Source organism: Microtus oregoni, unplaced genomic scaffold (genome assembly GCF_018167655.1).
Source record: "Microtus oregoni isolate MIOR12 unplaced genomic scaffold, Mior012 000015F_ref0000493, whole genome shotgun sequence".
NCBI classification, from domain to species: domain Eukaryota; kingdom Metazoa; phylum Chordata; class Mammalia; order Rodentia; family Cricetidae; genus Microtus; species Microtus oregoni.
In genome coordinates, this window is record NW_024543074.1 from 36,612,022 (window position 1) to 36,630,560 (window position 18,539).

Here is an 18,539-nt window from a genome sequence, read left to right on the forward strand (position 1 = left end):
TGTATCCTGCCAATCAAAGAGGAGCACGGGCTACAGGCTCAGGGAAATGGGGGCTTCTCTCTCCTGACAGCTGGAGTTTCAGGTCAGCGGAGGGCGAGGCTCCGTCAGGGCCTCCCTGAAACAACCCCACTGTACATATAGGAATCAGGCCTGCAGTGAGACAGTGGGAGAAGAGGGACAGGGTCTGCTGCCCTGCACTGAGGGGTCAGTGTTAGCAGGCACACGGGAAGGAAGCAAAGATGACAGCTTCTTCCTAGCTGTGAGTCACAGGCGCTGACACCGACAACACAGGAAAAGCACATTTCAGAGTTACACTTGTACAAGCCTCCAAGCAGGCTGTGCCACCAGAGCTCCTGCTCTAACCAGTGACCCACACCTGCCAACATTGCTGGCCCCACAGGTGCCCAGAGCCCTGTGAACACTCCCAACCTCCTGCTTTTTCACATCAAATCCAGATGTGCTCACATATGCCTTAATCCTATTTGGGAGACTGAGTCAGGGGGGATTGTTGTGAGTTCAAGGCCAGCATAGGCTACAGTTAAGTTCCTAGTCATCCCGAGCTAGAGAAGACACTGTCTCAAAAACAGAAGGAAAAAAAGGGGAAAAGTTCTGACTAGCAGCCCACCCCCATTCTGCAGATCCAGAAACGGAGGCCATCAGGATTTACCTAAGGATTGGTCTAGCAACCATCACTACTACTGAGGGGCAAGCTTTCCCTCAGCCTAGGTCTAGGGCCCTGCCCTGTCATGTAGTCAATGTCAATTTCTGCTCCCAGGATTTATGTGAATGTCTGTTGTTTATGAGGGTCCAGGAGGTGGGGGGGTCTTGGAGTCCAACACACCTGGGCCCCCTTTAGCTCTGACAGACACCAGGGGACCCATTTTGCCCTGCTGGATGGACAGGGAGACAGGTGAGTGTTCCTGTGTGGTGTCTGCTGTGCTGACACTCTGGCTGCTCATCTCAGGTGAGGCCAGGGATGATCACATTGATCTACCAGTGTCACCTCACAAGGTCCACTAAGGAGATGCCGACATGGGTATCCCCGAGGCCGAGCCTCATTTCTTTCCCCCTGTGCCCCAGGTCATCGTGCAGCGGTCCCTATCTGCCCGGAACCTGAACCATGCCAAAGCAGGCTCCATCCTAGCCAGTTACCTGAAGATGCTGCCCATGGGCCTGATGATCATGCCAGGCATGATCAGCCGAGCACTGTTCCCAGGTAGGATGGGCTCTGCGGCCATACCTTCAGTGGCAAGGCACCCAAGGCTCTAAAGGTTTAGTCTACAAAAGCCACTAGGTGACAAAAGAGGGATCTGCTGTTGCCCAATAAGGAAGAGGGAGGGACTTGTCCTTAGGAGCACAAAATAATCTACAGGAAGGTAGTTTAGATAAAGTCCAGAAGAGGAGTATTTCTGACTGTGTGACCCTGTAAGTATAAAGAAACATCTGTGACCACCCATGAGCCTTCTCATGGGACTGTACCTTCTACCTAGTAGGATGCATCAGACCCTGTGACTCTTGAGTATGTGGAAATGTGTGCTTTATAAAGTTGTTTTGGAGAAGATTCTAGGACTGAGAGGCCCCCAGCATAAAAATGGCCAGCCACACGGCCCTGTGTGGTTCCACTTTTCCCCATTCATCATCTTTCTGTAACAGGGGTGTCATTGGAGTCAGGGACCCAAAGGCCCAGGGCATGGGCATTTTGGGCTCTTGGGGTGATTGCAGAAGACCTAGGGATGAGGGATCAGACTCACCTGAGCCTGCTTGTCCATAGGGCGTTGTGGTTGCATTCTTGATGTATCTACATCTTCTTTGCCCCGACCCTGGGCCCACAGGGGGCTGCCACTCAGGGGACCACTAAAGGTCCCTCGGGTTACATGAGGGGCACTCAGCTGTCGTCGGGGTGGGTGGCCCGGCCCATTGATCATTTGCTCTGAGTGACGCCTCTGGAGAGGTACTGACCGCTCCCTCACTTCAAAGTACTCGTCTGATATGGACGAGGCCACCGAGGGCCGCCGGTGGCCAGGGCCAGAGCTGCCTGAGAGGCTGTCCTGGTCACTGAGGGTCACATAGTCGTCATCATCTTCCTCCTCCTCCGCATCCAGCCCATTGGGGAGTCCTGTCTCTAGGCCATCAGGGTCATCCTGGGTCAGAGATAACTGTTGCTGTAGTGAGGCCTGGCTCTGGCAGGTTGTCATGGGTAGCCTGGGATCTATCCCATTTGGGGGTGTCTCTTTTTTTGGGGTCTCTAGGGCCCAGCCAATATCACTACCATCCTGGGCAAGAATATTTGCCACAGGAACTGTCCGGGGCTTAGGCACAGGGGCCTGTGGTTCAGGGTTCCCCTGGGGGAAGCCATTCTCAGCTGGGACCACATCCTGGGAGTCCCTGGGTGCTGGGGGAGGACAGGGTTCTGGGCAGGGACGGGCCTCCTGGCTCTGCTTCCATAGCTGGTGCTGGGTGCTGGCATGGGCCGTGTCACGGATCTTGATCCGGTTCATCTGGTTGGGCTGAGGGTTCCAGATGTTGGGATCAATAATGTTGATGTAGCCCAAGATGTCACTGCCAGGCTCTGGGTCCGGCTCTACCCATGTGGGCAAGTACTCAAACATGTTGGCCCTCTCCAGGTTGAGCAGCCCCGGGTGGATAGGTGGTAGCAGTTCAGAGAGGTCCCCTGGGCGTTCAGCAACTGTGGGGCCCTGAAGCCCTGGGGACTTTGCAACCTCCTGTTTCTCAGAGGAAGACTTGGCAATCTCATCCACACTCTTGGCCTTCACCAGTGCATACTTGGGGTTGACAAGCTTCTTGGCCACGGTGCCCGTGGGTACCAAGGGCACCACCGATGGTAGCACAATGGGATCTGGCTCTGGCTCCTTCTCCATGGGGATGTCCTTGAGGCTGACGCCTTGAGACATGAGGTACAGCTCCTGAAACTGCCGGTCAAACATCTCTACCACCTGACCAGACAGCACAGAGATCACATTCCGGTCCGTCCTTGCAGCTGACCATGTGAAGCTACAACATAAAGGCAAGGTAGGAAGTCAGGCACGGAATACATGAAGCCCTAGTACCCTGATCTAGTGAGAGTCCCTGGCCCCTGAGGCAGGGGACATCTATAGTGTATACTCCAGCTGGGGTCTGTCAGACTGGCCACCGGGCCCTAGCATAACAACCTAAGTGGCACTGGGGGTGGGGCACAGCTGGGGAGCTCAAATCTAAGTCTGGGACTCTACTGGACTCATGAAGGCAGCATGAGGATGCCCACTGCAGCCTCATGTAGCAAGAACTACCCAGCACAGTGGCCATCACTGATGTCTTTGCTGTCATCAATCCCAGAGTTACTGTGTCAAATCTGCCCTGCCTCATGATGATGCAGAACTGGCTCTGTCCTTGAAGATGGCTCTCAAAGCCACTTCCAAGAGGGCTTGGGCAAATTCACCGTGACCTAGCCCACCCTACCCTTGGGCCAGTCACTGTGTGGGAAGGAACAACAGCCTGCTTGGAGGAAAGTCTTCCCGGCCTGTCTCTAGAGACTGGGTGGACCCAGGCCTGCACACAGCTCAGCAGTTTTGGGAGCAATGAACTGGAATAACCAGCATGTCACATGCAGGGATTAAGGGCAGAAACCAACTGGGATCCAGAGGCAGCTCCTCCCCACGTCCCAGAGGAGAATCACCTGTAGGAGCCACACACGGCCCGATCTCCATCCACAAACATGAACTTCTGGGCCAGGACACCCTTGAACTTGGTGGCTGACCGTGTGAAGAACTCTGTTCCCCCGCTGCTGCGTACCCTGAGATTCTGTGTTGGGAGACAGGAGGCAGAATTAGATAATAACTACAGGCGCTGCTTTCACAGGTGGAGGCGGCAGAGTGCCCGGAGCCTGGAGACAGTTGTGGGGAGTCAGGACCGGAGTGAGGCGCAAGGTGTGGAGAAGGGTAGTCTATCTGGACTGCTGGGCCAGGCACGGGCAATGGTGAAGCCGCTGCTGAATGCTGTGGGCCAGCATGTTCTCAGCGTGTCCCCAAGAGCATCCACACAGTAGCATGGGGCAAGATGAGACCTCGGTGGCAAGAATAATCTGGGAAATGCTGTTGTCCATGGTGCTGTAGGGTCTTGAGTGGGAAGGTTAACTTTTAGAAAGGTCCTATGGACAGCTGGGTGGCGGGTGAGGGAGAGGAGTAGAAGCAGGCAGGGGCCATTCTAAGGACCCAGGGGTCTTATACTCTGACACGTCCAGGGTCTTCTAGGATGACTGACCACGGTCCTCTCCCCACCCTTGACATCCCATGTCACGTCTGCTGGACTCCCTTACAGGCACTCGGAGAAAACTCTCTCTGGAGATGGCACGAGGCCTGGCTCCAGAGATGGTCTCATAAATGGCCATCTTCAGTCCCTATCACATGTTTAGAGCCAGCAGGGAAGGCCCTCAAGCCCAGAGGAGTTCACAGAGGCCCAGGGAGCAAAGAGTCCTGACCAAAGAGAAAGTGGAACCAAAACTACTGGCCTTTCCTTGGTCCTGAATACATAAAGGGCCTTTCTCGCTAGTATAGCATCTCCAGAACCATCGAGGACCTGGGTGCTACAAGACCCAGTGCTGGTGCAGGTGGCCAGAGGTGAGGAAAAGCTGACTGAAATCTAAGCATAAAGGGACTGCTGAGGCTTACGAAGTAGAACAACACGTACGGGACCTAGCGCCCATCTGGCCTCCCAGAACTTCCTGACTGGGCTACTTACATGCCTCCTATGACGGAAGTCTCACTCCTGTCAGAGCTCTGGATTCAGACAATGGTTGGTGACAAAGTCTTTGTCAGACTCCGCTGTGACTCGCCTGTCTGTTGGCTCACCCACTCAGCGGTTCCAGGTTATTAACTGCCCACATGTTCCTTTGTTCACCGACCCCTGCTGAGGCCCCCAGTGCCAGACCAAGATGACGGTGACAAGGATGCTACTGTGGAGGTGGCAGCGAGGCAGATGAGTCAAAACAAGCACCTGGAGTGCCCAGAAGCAGAGGAGTGAATGGAGGCAGGGGCTGGGAGGCTCCCGGGAAAGGATGACGTGGGGCAAGGTAGGAGGGCAAGCGCCCCAGGGGAGGGACACAGAGGCTGGGCAGCGGAAGAGCAGGCTGTCTGCACAGCTGGACTTGATTCTGGTGAAAGAGGCCCCACCTGCTTCTGCTGTGGGCAGCAGGAGCCGTATACAGCTAAACCCGAATGGCAATGGACATACGGAGGCAGAGAACAGGGAGGCTGGGGCATACAAGGGAGGTGGTCTCCTGTCTAGTGCTTCCTATTCCCAGACTCCCCTGGTGGCCCAGAGCACCATCCACAGAAATCGACAGGGGTGGTCCCTGGGTGCGTCCCTAAATGATGTCCACCCAGCTGTGGGGCGAACAATTGTCTTGTTGTGGGGCCAGACACAGAAGGCAGATAAGCTGTTTGCAGGGCCAAGCTTACTCTGGCCCCGCCTGCTCACAGGCCTGCCCACAGCCAGCTCAGCAGGAAGCTGGCCAGGGCCCAGGACAATTAGCACTCGTGACTTTGTACCTAACACGCTGCACACTCAGGGACCAGAGGTTGGAACAAGGATCTTAGAGGCCTTCCATGTCACCTGTGCCAACCACAGCCCAGCCCTGTGGTATCCTGTGGTCTCACTGTCCAACACTCTGTGTCTGGGGCCATGGGCCCCACAGAGGCAGCCAGCCGGCACACTTCTCTTGTTGGGGTCTCTCTACTCAGAAAGCCATTACCTACATTTTGGGGGTAACTCAGCCATGTGAGAGGCAGGCCTGGTTGTGTCACTCACCTGCTGTGTGATTCTAAGAAAACCTCTGGCCCTCTCTGGGCTACCATTTCCCTGCCCGCATAGTGGGGATTGGCGCTGAACCCATCGGCTCATCCACCACTGGGGCTGGGCAGCAGGCAGGGGCTTGCATCAGGCCCCCCGCCCTCTGCCTCCTGTTCCTGGTAGCCTCGCCCCACGGGCCTGGCCCAGATGAGGTAATGTCTCAGGTGTCTGGGCTCGCGTGAGCAGAGGTGGAGGAACCCACAAAGCTGCATTGTCTCAGGTCCTGGGATGCCCCTAGTTGGGTAGGGGCAGGTGGGGTGGAGGGTCCTGAGACTCTTTCAGACCTCCATAAGGCACAGTGGAGTTGGGTGAAGCAGGGCAGGAGCAGAGATGAGTCAGGTTTCTCTGGCCCAAAGTGCTTGTGGAGGACACAGGGCTGGGGTTTACTATGCTGGTCTCCATTAAGCTGGCCTGGGCATTCTAGAATTCTGTTCTATGTGACTCCAGACATGGTGCCAGACACTAACTGGGCCTCTCCATGCCTCAGCTCCCTCACCTGCAGCATGCATCTAACTACCAGGGCCACCTGCAGCTTGAGGGCTTAGTGACCTGTAGGGAGTTGTAGAAGGGACTGAGTTCTCATTGGGACACACTGGGGTGCAAACTTGGCAGCACATCTGTGATAGCCTGGACTTTTCAGGGAAACCAGAACTGTCAAACCCACTTGGTGGCTAGTTTAGAGGACTCAGCAAGGGAGGCCATGAATCATCATCTTTTGATAGGATGTAGCAGATCACACTCCAGACCTTGGCAGGGTAAAGGCATCGGTCAGCCATGCCTGGACCAGAGGAGGTGCAAGATGAGCTGGGGTGGGAGGCAGAGCTGTAGTTTACCCAGGTACAGACTTCTTGACTTGTGGACAGACGTGATATTCAACAGGAAGTCCCTTGTGATCTGGGGCTTAGACACATGTGAGCTTACCCAGCTCCAAGCCCTGGTGTTAGTGCTCTTGGTTGGCTCTTCCTCTAGAATGACTGACATGGTGGCTAAGTCACTGTTGGGCTGTGCTAACACTGTGATGTTTAATAACAGCCCTGCCTCTATTAGTGCCAACAGTACCTGATTCAGACCAGTCCGGTGAGGGGAGCCCCTTTGCTCAGATGCAAGCACTGGCATATATCCTTACGTATCAGTGGCCCAGACCCAACCATAGGCGGTAGAACATGAGCTTACTCAAGAAGGGACAGGGCATGGAGTCCAGCCCACCTCCCCCTCTACTCGCCCCAATAATCCCAGCTGGAGCCTCTCCTGTCCTTCTTTGGCCTTCTGGGCCCAGTCATGTATCCTCGCCATGTGCCTTCCCATGGCTGTCAGATGGCTGGTGTTTCCTCGCTTGTTGGCTGTGCAGTCAGCTCAGGTGGCTGCTGGTTTTTCCAGTTTGCCTGCACAGGTCAAGGAGCTTTTCATATTGCTAGGTCTTTCACAGCTCTGGCCTGGCTCCCACTAGCTCATGGGTACCTCTCGGCACTAGGGTCACCCCCATATATAACCTAGTCACTACCCTTGTCCTGTGACCCTGGGAAGTGATAAGGTCAAAAGGCCGGGTACTATTTTCAAGGCCTATTTCCTATTTGTGATGCAGGGGTTCATTTCCTTACTGCCGACGGGGCCAGCAGACTGTGGTGCCTGGAGCAGCTGGGACCCACACTTTGGAAGAGGCTATGTATGTCAGTCCCCTTCATATGGGGTCAGCGGTGGCATTAACACAACCACTGGCAAAAGAGGATGGCTCCTACCAGACTACTATTTTGAGAAAGCCAGTGTCACTTGGCACTCAGAACAGATCTGAGGGGCATTAGGAGCTTTGCCCCTCACCACACACCGCCAATGGATCCTCCATCTCACTCTGTGCCCACCACACTCCTGCACTCTGCACAACAGCCTTGCCGGAGGGAAGGCATGAAGATGGGCCCATTTTCCACGTGAGCGATGGAGGCCAGAGCCAGTAACTACCTGACAGGGCATTTGGGGTCTTCCCAACGTGGTGCCTGATGCCCCATGGTCATAAATGGGACCCCACCAGGGATACCTATAACTTGGGCCTACTGACTCTGGGGCAGGTTGGAGCAGGGTTGGGACAAGGCAGTGGGTGGCTGAGAGCAGTGTATGGTTTTCCAGTACAGGAAGTGCTACCGAAACAGGCCCATACCTAACCAGCCCACGGCATGTTGTCCAGGAAGGCAGACTCTCCACACAGTGACACCTGGCAGGGCTGTGCCCAGAAGAACCTCTGACCACTTACTCAGGGCTGTGGTGAGGCTGCTACAGTTGAGACAGGGTTACTGCTTGCCCATGACAAGGTTTGCCTCCTAGATCATGCCCTTTAGACCTGGTCACCTTCCCAGGGAGAAAGCCGAGAGGGTGGGACAGGACAGGCTACTGAATCCAGCAAGCTGCCCTCCTGCCCTGATGGTCCTGGGACAGTTGAAGGCTAATACTGGGATGGAGCAGACTCCCATGGCCCCTGTCCTAACCCTAGGCTGGCAGCTGCACACTTACGCAGCCTTAGTGTCTCTCAGTTACTATCCTCTGGGTGCCAAGTCCCACAGTGGTCAGTGGGCAGAGAGTCAGTGTGGGCAGCACCAAAGAATTCTGGGAGACAGGTCTGCACTCTCCTTGTCAAGCCAATTCCTTACTGACTTTTAGGCACAAGCCATACCTTCCCCCAGACCTCAGTTTCCCTATCTTTCTTGTGGGAGACTAGTCTGACCAGCTACAAGCGTCTGGGTTCAGACACCCCCATAAAGCCACAGGCAGAGTCTTATAACTACAAGGCCAAGTCCCACTGCTTCCCATGTCCTGCAGTTCAGAAAACACCAGACTGAGGAACCATCACGAATTCTCTACTAAGAGCCCTCAGGCACTGTGGGGCCAGGACACCAAGCAGTCAGCCTGGGTGAGGATACCCCTTGGTACCTACAGGGCCCAACCCATCGTCTGCCTCTATTACCAAGGTGATGGGTCGAGTGGCATACATGCTAAGCACCACCAGTGTGTGGCAAATGCATGGAGTGGGGACCTTCCTGGAGCTCTGGAGATGCCACCCGCCCACAGCGTAGCCAAGTCCCAAGTCACCTTTTTCTGAACTTCCACACAATGGCTCTTTCTGGCATGAGCTGTCTGCTACCCCAGAGCCATTTCTAGATGCTAATTACATGCCAGGCTGGTGTGAGGCTTGGGGTCAACCTACCTGGAGACCACATGAAGAAGTCCCTAAAATTAGAGACCGGCAGCATAGCAGAGAACTCACACCCACTTAAAAGGCTCTGTAGGGGGCCTTGACAAATGTTGACAATTACAGGTTCCAAGCCCTGCCACTGTCACCAGCCCTGTGTGATGACCATCTGGAACCTGCATTCCAATCACAGGCCTCCAGCCTGGGGCACCTGGCCTTCATCTCTAGTTTATTGGCAGTGACATCAGGCAGCTGCTTTTACTGCTTCATCTGCAAAATGGGAATGACAGGTCCATGCCACTTGGGTTGTCAACAGGCTTAAATAAACTAAATATGTAAAGTGCCGGGACACTCACATGCTATGAGAGCACCAGCTGCTGCAGCAGACCTGTCTATACTCATGGCTCCATGCTGTACAAAGGTGCTGCACAACAGTTGAGCAAGCCACGAAGTACTAGGGGGTCTTCGTGGAAGAGCCTGGCAACACTGATTTATCTACCCATCAGACCAATGTAATCCTAGAGCCTAGAGTGGTAGGCAACAAGATCTCAGACAGCAAAGCGAAGCTGAGAATCCAGGCATTGGCTTTCTCTCTCCCAACTCTGTTCCACTGTGCCTCCTTGCCTCAAAGATCTATTCTACTCTGGTTAGGCATCTCAAGTCCATGTCAACCCTGACCCAGCACAGAGGTGTCTGAGCCAGATCCTAATGCCAGACAGTGGAACTGATGAGATCAATTTAGGATTAGCACAATGAAAGATTTCTCGGGGGGGGGGGGGGGGGGTTAGCGCTCTCAAGGTGAGGTATGAGCTGCCTGTGGAGGCCGTGAGCACACACCTGTCACCAGAGGTATGCAGGCAGACCAGACGGGAGACCTACATGGAATGGGTAGCACAGGACCTGGCAGGCGCTCTGGCAGCTGGGTGAAGGCAGTAGAGCTGTGTTTATCTTATCTGACTGTTGGAGGTAGTGAATATCTTATCCCTCAGGGCATTCAAGTTGTGTGACCACCTGGCAGAAAGGCGCAGGGCGATTGAACTCTGGTTTAAGGCACTGTCTTGTTGGCTGACTGAATGACTTCTGCCCTCTGGTTGCACAAGCAAGGGAAGACAGCTCACCTTGAGGTGCCCCAGGTGCATGCGGGCCCGCTCACACATGTGCAAGAAGTACTTGACGTTACTCTCATCCACAATGATGTACACAGCCACCTTCCTCTTGAAGCCAGCATCCAGCAGGTCCTTGAAGATATCCACATCAGTGAACATGTCCATGACCACAGCTATCACCTGAGCATGGGGAAAGAGAGTGTGGTTTACCAGCACAGCAATGGGAACAACACCCCTGCTGCTCCCAAGACACAAGCCTGTGAAAACCCTGGCTCCAGTACTCCTCAAGGCAGATGGTGTAGGGAGGAGTGCAGACATGTCAGCAGGGTGCAGGAGGGTTGATGACCTAAGAGCAGGGGCAAGGTCTATGTTACAGTGCCACGTGTTCAGACTGGTCCTCCGGGCCTCCTTCATCAACAAGGTTGGGATTCACTGATTGGTGCTGCAACCAAGCAAGGTCCAGGGAGGCCCTGAGCATAGCCAGGGTCTCAGCTCAAGAATCTGTATTGGTGCCCTCCTGGGTCAGATTCAAAATCAGCTACACATGCCCCTTCCCAATACCTGGAGACATACCAGATGTGGCCACAATGGGGAAGAGGCCAGCAGGTGGCATGGCCACTAATCTGGAACCCAATCCTGGGTTGCTGTGAACTTCAGCAGGATGCCTACCTGGATCAGATAGCACCCACATCAGCATGTGCTCTTCTTGTCACGTGCCAGCACCTATGTCCACCACAAGTGATCTCCACGCTCCTGAACTTGACTAAGGGTGGAACTCCAGAGGTCAAAGCATATCTACACCTGGCCGGCCCAGGCAACCACCTGCCTCAGTTTCCGCGAACCATAGGGCTGGAGCAGAACTCACAGTGCGGACCTGGTCCCTGGTAGAGCACGCTAATAGTTAGACCAGGGATGTTCCCAACTCAGCTGCCAGCTCCCTGTGCTGCCCCTTCCCTACTGGCTGATGTACCTGGAGAACTAGGACAGAGGGGCTGGAAGCCACACAGAACTATTGGGGGCTAAGCTCAGGAGCACAGCCAGCATCTTCCTTCAGTGAGATCAGTACATGCAGGGTGACAAAAGGCCACCTGGAACCTGCTGGGGACACGTCTGCACGCCCACAGTGAGCTCATTAGGCTAGCCGCTGCAGGCCCATCTGGGCTCCTCCCAAGTCTCTGGCCCTGCTGATGCCTGCTGCTCATCTGGCACAAAAGTCCAAACTCCTCAGCAGGAGGAAGTTCCAGGCCTGCCCTGCAGTGACCTTGCGGAGTGGCCCTAAGTCAAACCCTTTTTCTTTCTTTTTTTTTTAATATTTATTTATTTACTTATTTATTATGTATACAATATTCTGTCTGTATGTATGCCTGCAGGCCAGAGGAGGGCACTAGACCCCATTACAGATGGTTGTGAGCCACCATGTGGTTGCTGGGAATTGAACTCAGGACCTTTGGAAGAGCAGGCAATGCTCTTAACCTCTGAGCCATCTCTCCAGCCCTAAGTCAAACCCTTAAACAACTCTGGGCTCTCGTTTTCTCATCCGCAAAATAGGCTGCATTCATGAGAAGCAAGCATACTTGAGGCAATGCCTGTCAAAGACCCCAACCCAAGGGGGTCCTCAGGGATGCCCACATGCTGCCTTCTCCCCAGGCAGCCTTGCCTGCGACAGCCCCACTCCAACCTCTCAGGAACAGCAAGGTGAGATACCAGCACACAGCTGGGCAAACTGAGGCTGGTGAAGTCATGAGCCAAGCTGAAGCAGAGTAAATGCTACCTATTCCCAGATGTGCAGGGCTGTTGTCTGACCCTGTGGTCTGAGAGTGCTAATCTGCTCCGAATGAAAGGGAAAAGGAGGCCAAGCCCTAGGGAGATCCGTGGGTCTCCAGAGGAGAGCTACTCACCATGTCTTAGGGGCTGTCTAGTGGTAGAACGGGCACAGGGCTACCCTGGCAGGGTAAGCTAGAGGACAACATCAGCACTAGATGAGGAAGCACTTTCCGTTGCCGAGTGGGAGAGGTGAGATGAGACAGAGGACCTGAGGGCTTCCGCCTACCATGTGCTTATGTGCTGGCCAAAAGTCAGAGGCTGCTACAAGAATCGACTCTATATGGCAGTGTATATATGGGGGGGGGGGTGCTGCTGCAGGGACCTCCTTGCCTGAGATCCCAAAGGCTGTAAGCCACTATACCCATGATGCCCCCTTGGTTAGAGCAATCCTGAGAAGGCGAACAGCTTCATGTACTGCCCTGGAAAGAGGCCTGACCTGGCTGGCACACTGTGCCCTGGAGGTTCTCCAGCCCACTGCACCCCAGATCTGTCACGGCTGGTTTCAAGCTGTGGGCACCACAGCAGATTGAGATGTGCCCCAGCAGGACAGGGGACCTGATCCAGGAATCACAGGTTGCCAAGATGGACTTGTTGGGACCTATGCCCCAAGGTGGATCTCTGACAGGGTCCCATGGCTGGTTGGTTCTCTTTATGTGTTGGATTCTATGTTAGGATTGTGAAAGGAAGACTAAATAACTATCAGCTATTGCTGGGAGGGGAGGACTGCCTGGTGCTCCTGGAATCTGAGGTGATGCTGGAGGGGAGGACTGCCTGGTGCTCCTGGGATCTGAGGTGATGCTGGAGGGGAGGACTGACTGGTGCTCCTGGAATCTGAGGTGGTATTGGGAGGACTGCCTGGTGCTCCTGAGATCTGAGGTGATGTTGGAGGGAAGGACCGTCTGGTGTTCTTGAGATCCGAGGTGATGCTGGGGCAGGGGGAGGACTGCCTGGAGTTCCTGGGATCTGAGGTGATGCTGGAGGGGAGGACTGCCTGGTGCTCCTGAGATCTGAGGTGATGCTGAGGGAGGACCATCTGGTGCTCCTGGGATCTGAGGTGATGCTGGAGGGGAGGACTGTCTGGTGCTCCTGGAATCTGAAGTGATGTTGGAAGGGAGTACTGCCTGGTACTCCTAGGATCTGAGGTGATGCTGGCGGGGAGGACTGTCTGGTGCTCCTGGGATCTGAGGTGATGTTGGGAGGAAGGACTGCCTGGTGCCCCTGGGATCTGAGATGATGTTGGGAGGGAGGATTGCCTGGTGCTCCTGGGATCTGAGGTGATGCTGGAGGGGAGGACTGCCTGGTGCTCCTGGGATCTGAGGTGATGCTGGAGGGGAGGATTGCCTGGTGCTCCTGGGATCTGAGGTGATGCTGGAGGGGAGGATTGCCTGGTGCTCCTGGGACCTGAGGTGATGTTGGGAGGGAGGACTGCCTGGTGCTCCTGGGATCTGAGGTGATGCTGGAGGGGAGGGCTGCCTGGTGTTTCCAGAGTCTGAGGTGATGTTGAAGACAGGTGCTCACAGTGCTCTGTTATGTGAGGTAATGCTAAGAGAAAGCTTCTTGTTACCGCCCAGAAATCTCACATCTTGTTCTGTCCATGGTCAGGCCACAAAGGTTCCCTGAGAAATCTTGGGACATGTTAGGATATACTGGCTTTGTAGATGGCAACGTGGAGGCAGTCAGTGACAGAAACTGAAACAAGTCTGTCCTGCCTTGCACCCCTCTTCCCAGGCTGGGATGTCTAGGGTTCACAGTTCCTGACACCAGCACCATACCTCTAGGGTCCTTACAAATGCAGCAACCAGCAGTTTTCCCTCCCATTCACAGGAGAGGACACGGAAGCACTGTGCCTCAAGACCACCTAGTTACCTGTTTGGCTGCCTAGCTCATCTGTGACACTGTGAGCTTATCAAGGGTGTCCTGTCCTGACTGGGCAGTTCTCAGGAAGTTTCCATCTATCAGTGAGACAGGCAGTGTGGCCCCAGAGCTTCTGCAGCATTCGAGGCCTGGTCTTAGCCATCTCCTGTCTTAGGTCCCTCAGTTTCCACATCTATGAAATGGGATGGTGGACCAGCTATCAAAGCCTGTCCTTTCCTTGCTGGCACCTGCCCACAGCCCAGCGGGGTCTGCATGGGCTGGCTGGAGCATCCTGCCATGTCAACAGGGTCTGTGAAAGGACATTTTGGTAGCTGCTCTTCAAAGAGTCTCATAGGCTCCAGCCTCGCCAGGTGCTGACACCAGCCCAGAGCTCCCAACACCCGCAGCGGCTTCTTCTAGGCCCCTGTGTCTCTAAATCTCACCCAGTAGAGCAAAGTGTCCTCATGAGACAGTGGATGGACAGGTTTCCCCACAAGTGCCAGAGAGGAAGGGCAGGTGGGGCAGCTGGCTGGTCTGAACATAATTGAAAACTGCTGGGGTACTGGCCCAGCTTCTGACACACCTCTCCTGAGAATCCTGACCCCACTGGTTCCTCTCCCCCAAGACATCCAGCCTTGAGCATTGATACAGGCTGTCTCCAACGCCATCTGCTGATTTTGCCCACAGCTGGAGAGCTGTTCAGGGCCCCTCACGCGGTCAGCTGGCAGCGGGATAGCTCACTCATGGAAGGAAACATCCAGGCTGGGAGGAGCCCCTAGGGGCAGCTACAGTAATAGATAATCCTCATACAGGACCACGGGAAGCTCCTGTCTCCCAAGCTAGGGCAGAAGTCATCCTGATACATGGGGCCTGTAGACAGGCCAAAAAAGGATGCTGCCTAGGTAGTGAGCAAGGAAGTCTTGAACCAAGTACGGACAAACCTCTGCCAAAGAGCCACATGTCAACAGCCCGGCTCCCTGTTCCAGTGCTCGTCAGTATGGCAGGCAAGTGGCACAGATGCCAGCATCTGTATTCCAGAAGTGGTAAAGCTCTCGGGGCTTGGTGTGCTCAGTGGGCCGATGGACCAGCCTCTATCCTAAAGTCTATTCTGCACCTTCCTATCAAGGTTTAGGTATGCTGAGGACTGGGTTCCACCCACAGCCTACACCCCATCCCCCCAAAAGTGTTTGATTCTAAGAAACTTCATTCCATTCTACAGCAAAGCTCTAAAGTACTTTTAAAAAATACACACCAGAGCCTACAACAGAAAATCCACTGTTTCTGATATTCAATAGAGAATTACAATACAGACAAAGAAATGGGAAAACGAGACTCACTGAAGGGGCGGGATGAGGCAGAGCAACCTTTAATTTCAGTACTCAGGAGGCTGAGGCAGGCAGATCTCTGTAAAGATTGAGAACAGCCTCGTCTACAGAGTGAGTTCCAAGACAACCAGAACTTTGGAGAGACCCTGCCAAAATAAATAAAGGTAGAGAAGAATAAAAAAAAAAACGAGCCGGGCGGTAGTGGCTCATGCCTTTAATCCCAGCACTCGGGAGGCAGAGGCAGGCGGATCTCTGTGAGTTCGAGACCAGCCTGGTCTACAAGAGCTAGTTCCAGGACAGGCTCCAAAACCACAGAGAAAGCCTGTCTCGGAAAAAAAAAAAAAGAACACAAAATGAAAATGTATACTGGATGGCATGAATAGTAGGTTAGATATCATGGAAGACACAGCAGCACCAAGTATCCCGATGTCACACAGAGAAAGGCTGAAGAAACAGCATGTTGTCAGTACCCCTGGCTAGCTTCAAGGAGTTTAATAGACAGCTGGAGCCTCAGCTCACTGTAGGGGTGGAGTGGGAGAGCGATGAGAAACACACATAACCAAATAACTACTCAACTGTACTTCTTCACTTGATAAAAATGGAAGTCCACAGACTCAATGACACACACAGAAGAGACGGGAGGAAAACTGCTAAAGCACACAAAACCAATCACTCAAAATCAACAAGATGGGATCTAAAGAAAAGCCAGAAGGAAAACAGATCATTGCATATGGAGGAACTGAGCCAAGCTGACATCCTATCAGTCAGCGAGAAGAGGCAGCGCACAAAGTCTTTTGAGCGCCAAATGAAAACAAACCGTCCAACTAGAAGTAGATGGTGAGGGAAAATAACTTTCAAAACTGAAGCTAACATAAAAACAGATGCACAAAGCTGCAAGATTTTGTTCCTGGCAGGCTGTGCACTGCAGCAATCACCCCCCTGTATAGATAAGAAACTGAGGCTGGGGACTGCAGCCAACTCCATGGTGGAAGCCCAGGCGTTCCCTCTCTCCATCAATGAAGAGGATGGAGACAGAAGAATGATTTTCCTGCCCTATCTTGTGTTCTAGTAGTACGGCGGAACTCTTCTTGGAGTGGAGAGGTCTGAGCCAAGCCACAGGACGAATAGTAGGTCACCAACATTCACATGTAGGGAACCAGAGAATGTTGCACTTCCCAGAGACACAGTGACAGCCCAGGGTCGCATTCTCCCACTGTCAGGATCATGTATCTTTCCTAGCTCCATGCCACCATCTCCCAGAGCCCACCTTATCCTGAAATACACCTGCCTCAACCTGTCCAGCCCTGCCCTGCCCTACCCTGCCTTGCCTTCCTGGGTCTTTTCCCACTCCAGGACTCAGTTTCTCTACCTGCTACAGTGCTATGAAGATAGGATGGACCTCCAAGTACCCCCCCCCCTCCAGACCGGAAGCCAGCTGCTGCTTGGGAACATGCCACCTATTAGAAGGAAGCCTCATTAAAGCCAATTAGAGGAGGGCTGCGGCCAGCAAGTCACAGACAAGAAGCCATGCTGGTCACTCCACAAGCGCTGTTCAGGAGCTCCCTGCACCCCAGGAAGACCAGGCTTCTCTCCGTCCCTGGGGCTCAGTGAGGCTGGAAACAGGGCTGTAGAGCCATGGAGGTGACATGCCCTGAGTGGCTCTTGGTGAATATGAAGATAGAGGGAGTGAAGGAAGAGACCTGGCTTTACTGGGCACAGCACGGCACCACCTCCCATGGGACCACAACACGCTGAGGGACAACTCATGCTCTCCTGTGGTCATTTAAACCTCACCTAGACTTTGACAAGCAAGTGTCAGTCTTACTGAGATTGACCCAGGGCAGAAGTGCAGAACTCTCAGGAGTTGCCACAGACAAGACAGAACTGGGCTTGGACCTGAGCCTGCCTGACACTGAAGCCAGTCCTCCCCACATCCCACATGGAGTGTACCCTGGAAGGTACCAGCTTGTCTGGGGTCTGTCCAGGGGGGTCAGCTGTGAACCCTAGTAGTGGTTAAATGGCAGGCAATCTAGGGCCTCTCTCAGCCCATGGGGTGACCTTCAGTTTCAGGGTAACCTTTCAAACTACAATGACTTGGAGCGCCATGGAACCCAGTCCAGGCCCAGCCATACCAAAGACCCAAAGCTCCATCCCACTCTGTGCTTTGGTCTCATCTGTGATGTAAGCAGGCGGCAGGGTTCCATTGGAATAGCAGAAGGGCTCCTTCCGGGCAGAGCACATCTCAGCTCTCCATTAAGATGCAGGTACCTGCTGTGGGGTGGGGAGCCTTGGAGAAGTCTGGAGCCAACACCTGGGATTATGCTATCTGATGGCTCCCACCCCAACAGGTGCGGCCTGGCCCAAGGCGGGAGCTGCCACAGCAGGCAGAAGGCAGCTCCTGGCCCACAGAAGCCTCTGTGTTGGGGGCTATTTTGGTGCAGTCATGTGCCACCGAATAAATAGGACACATCCTGAGGCATACACTGTCAGATGCTGCCTGCAGACGTAGGTATGCTCACAAACTTGGACAGAACGGCAGCACTAGATGACATATGTGCCCTTACAATACTGTGGAAGGCACTCAGGCCAACGCTGACTGAACCTTTACGATGTGTTGTGCAGCTAGCCTGTGGTGCTGAGGGATATGGTCTCCAGGGGGACTGGGCATAGCTGTGGCTCCCCATTTCAGCCTTCCTCTACCTCTGGCAGCCCAGTGTCTAGGGGCTCAGGAGCCTGTGAACATGCTTTCACTGCTCCGAGCCAAGCAGGCCAGGAACTGGGCCTAATGGGCCCATTATGGGACGTGGTTGCACAGAGCCTGCAGCCCAGATCCTCCAGTCCACAGTTCTGAGCCACCAAACCTTAGGTTCCTTCTGTGGACAATGGGGGCAACACCTACTTTATGGAGCTGCGGTGAGGACTACACAGAGCAGGTAAAGTGCCTGTCAGCACTTGGCATATAGTTGGTATTTAATAAATGCCTCATTATGCTGCCTTTATTCTCCTGGAGCCAAGACTCCAGGACTCCAGAGTGTGAAGGCAGGGACCTGACAGGAAGATGTGAGGTCAATCGGGCATCATGGAACTTGGTTCCACTTTCTTCCTGCTGTGTGGCCCTGGGCAGGAACACAGAGGTCTCTGGACCTCCACACCTAAGCCCTGGCTGGAAGACATAAATCTGGGCCTAGCTGAGGGCCAGCTCCTACACCTCAGCTTCCTTCTGTGTCCTCCACAGTAACTTGGAAAAGCTATAACTCACGATGCCCCTGGGCTGGTAAGGGGATCTAGGAGTCAGTCCTTGTTGGGGTGGGCGCTGGGATCTGCTGGAAGATCCTGAGGCCCAACCCTACCCAGCCTCACCCTCTGGAGGCCACACTCGCTCAGCTCTCATCCCTCCCAGGCGTGATGCTA

At 54.2% G+C, this 18,539-nt stretch overlaps 2 protein-coding genes across 5 annotated transcripts in view; one reads left to right on the plus strand and one right to left on the minus strand.

Annotated features, from left to right (window-relative positions):
* The window catches only part of Slc5a10 (solute carrier family 5 member 10), a 51,178-nt gene that overhangs the window by 18,646 nt on the left and 13,993 nt on the right, over positions 1 to 18,539 (plus strand). For 3 of the 4 annotated variants that reach the window (XM_041664776.1, XM_041664779.1, XM_041664778.1), the window contains one exon: positions 1,081 to 1,216. In XM_041664776.1, coding sequence (XP_041520710.1) covers positions 1,081 to 1,216 — 136 coding nt within the window. Of the gene's footprint in view, positions 1 to 1,080; positions 1,217 to 13,459; positions 13,469 to 15,892; positions 15,909 to 18,539 lie in introns of all 4 variants that reach the window. The other variant, XM_041664777.1, reaches the window with a different exon arrangement.
* The window catches only part of Fam83g (family with sequence similarity 83 member G), a 28,177-nt gene that overhangs the window by 5,891 nt on the left and 3,747 nt on the right, over positions 1 to 18,539 (minus strand). Inside the window, exons 3-5 of the mRNA XM_041664775.1 lie at positions 10,138 to 10,305; positions 3,674 to 3,798; positions 1,752 to 3,012 (exon numbers count right to left, since the gene is read on the minus strand). Coding sequence (XP_041520709.1) covers positions 1,752 to 3,012; positions 3,674 to 3,798; positions 10,138 to 10,305 — 1,554 coding nt within the window. The remainder of the gene's footprint in view (positions 1 to 1,751; positions 3,013 to 3,673; positions 3,799 to 10,137; positions 10,306 to 18,539) is intronic.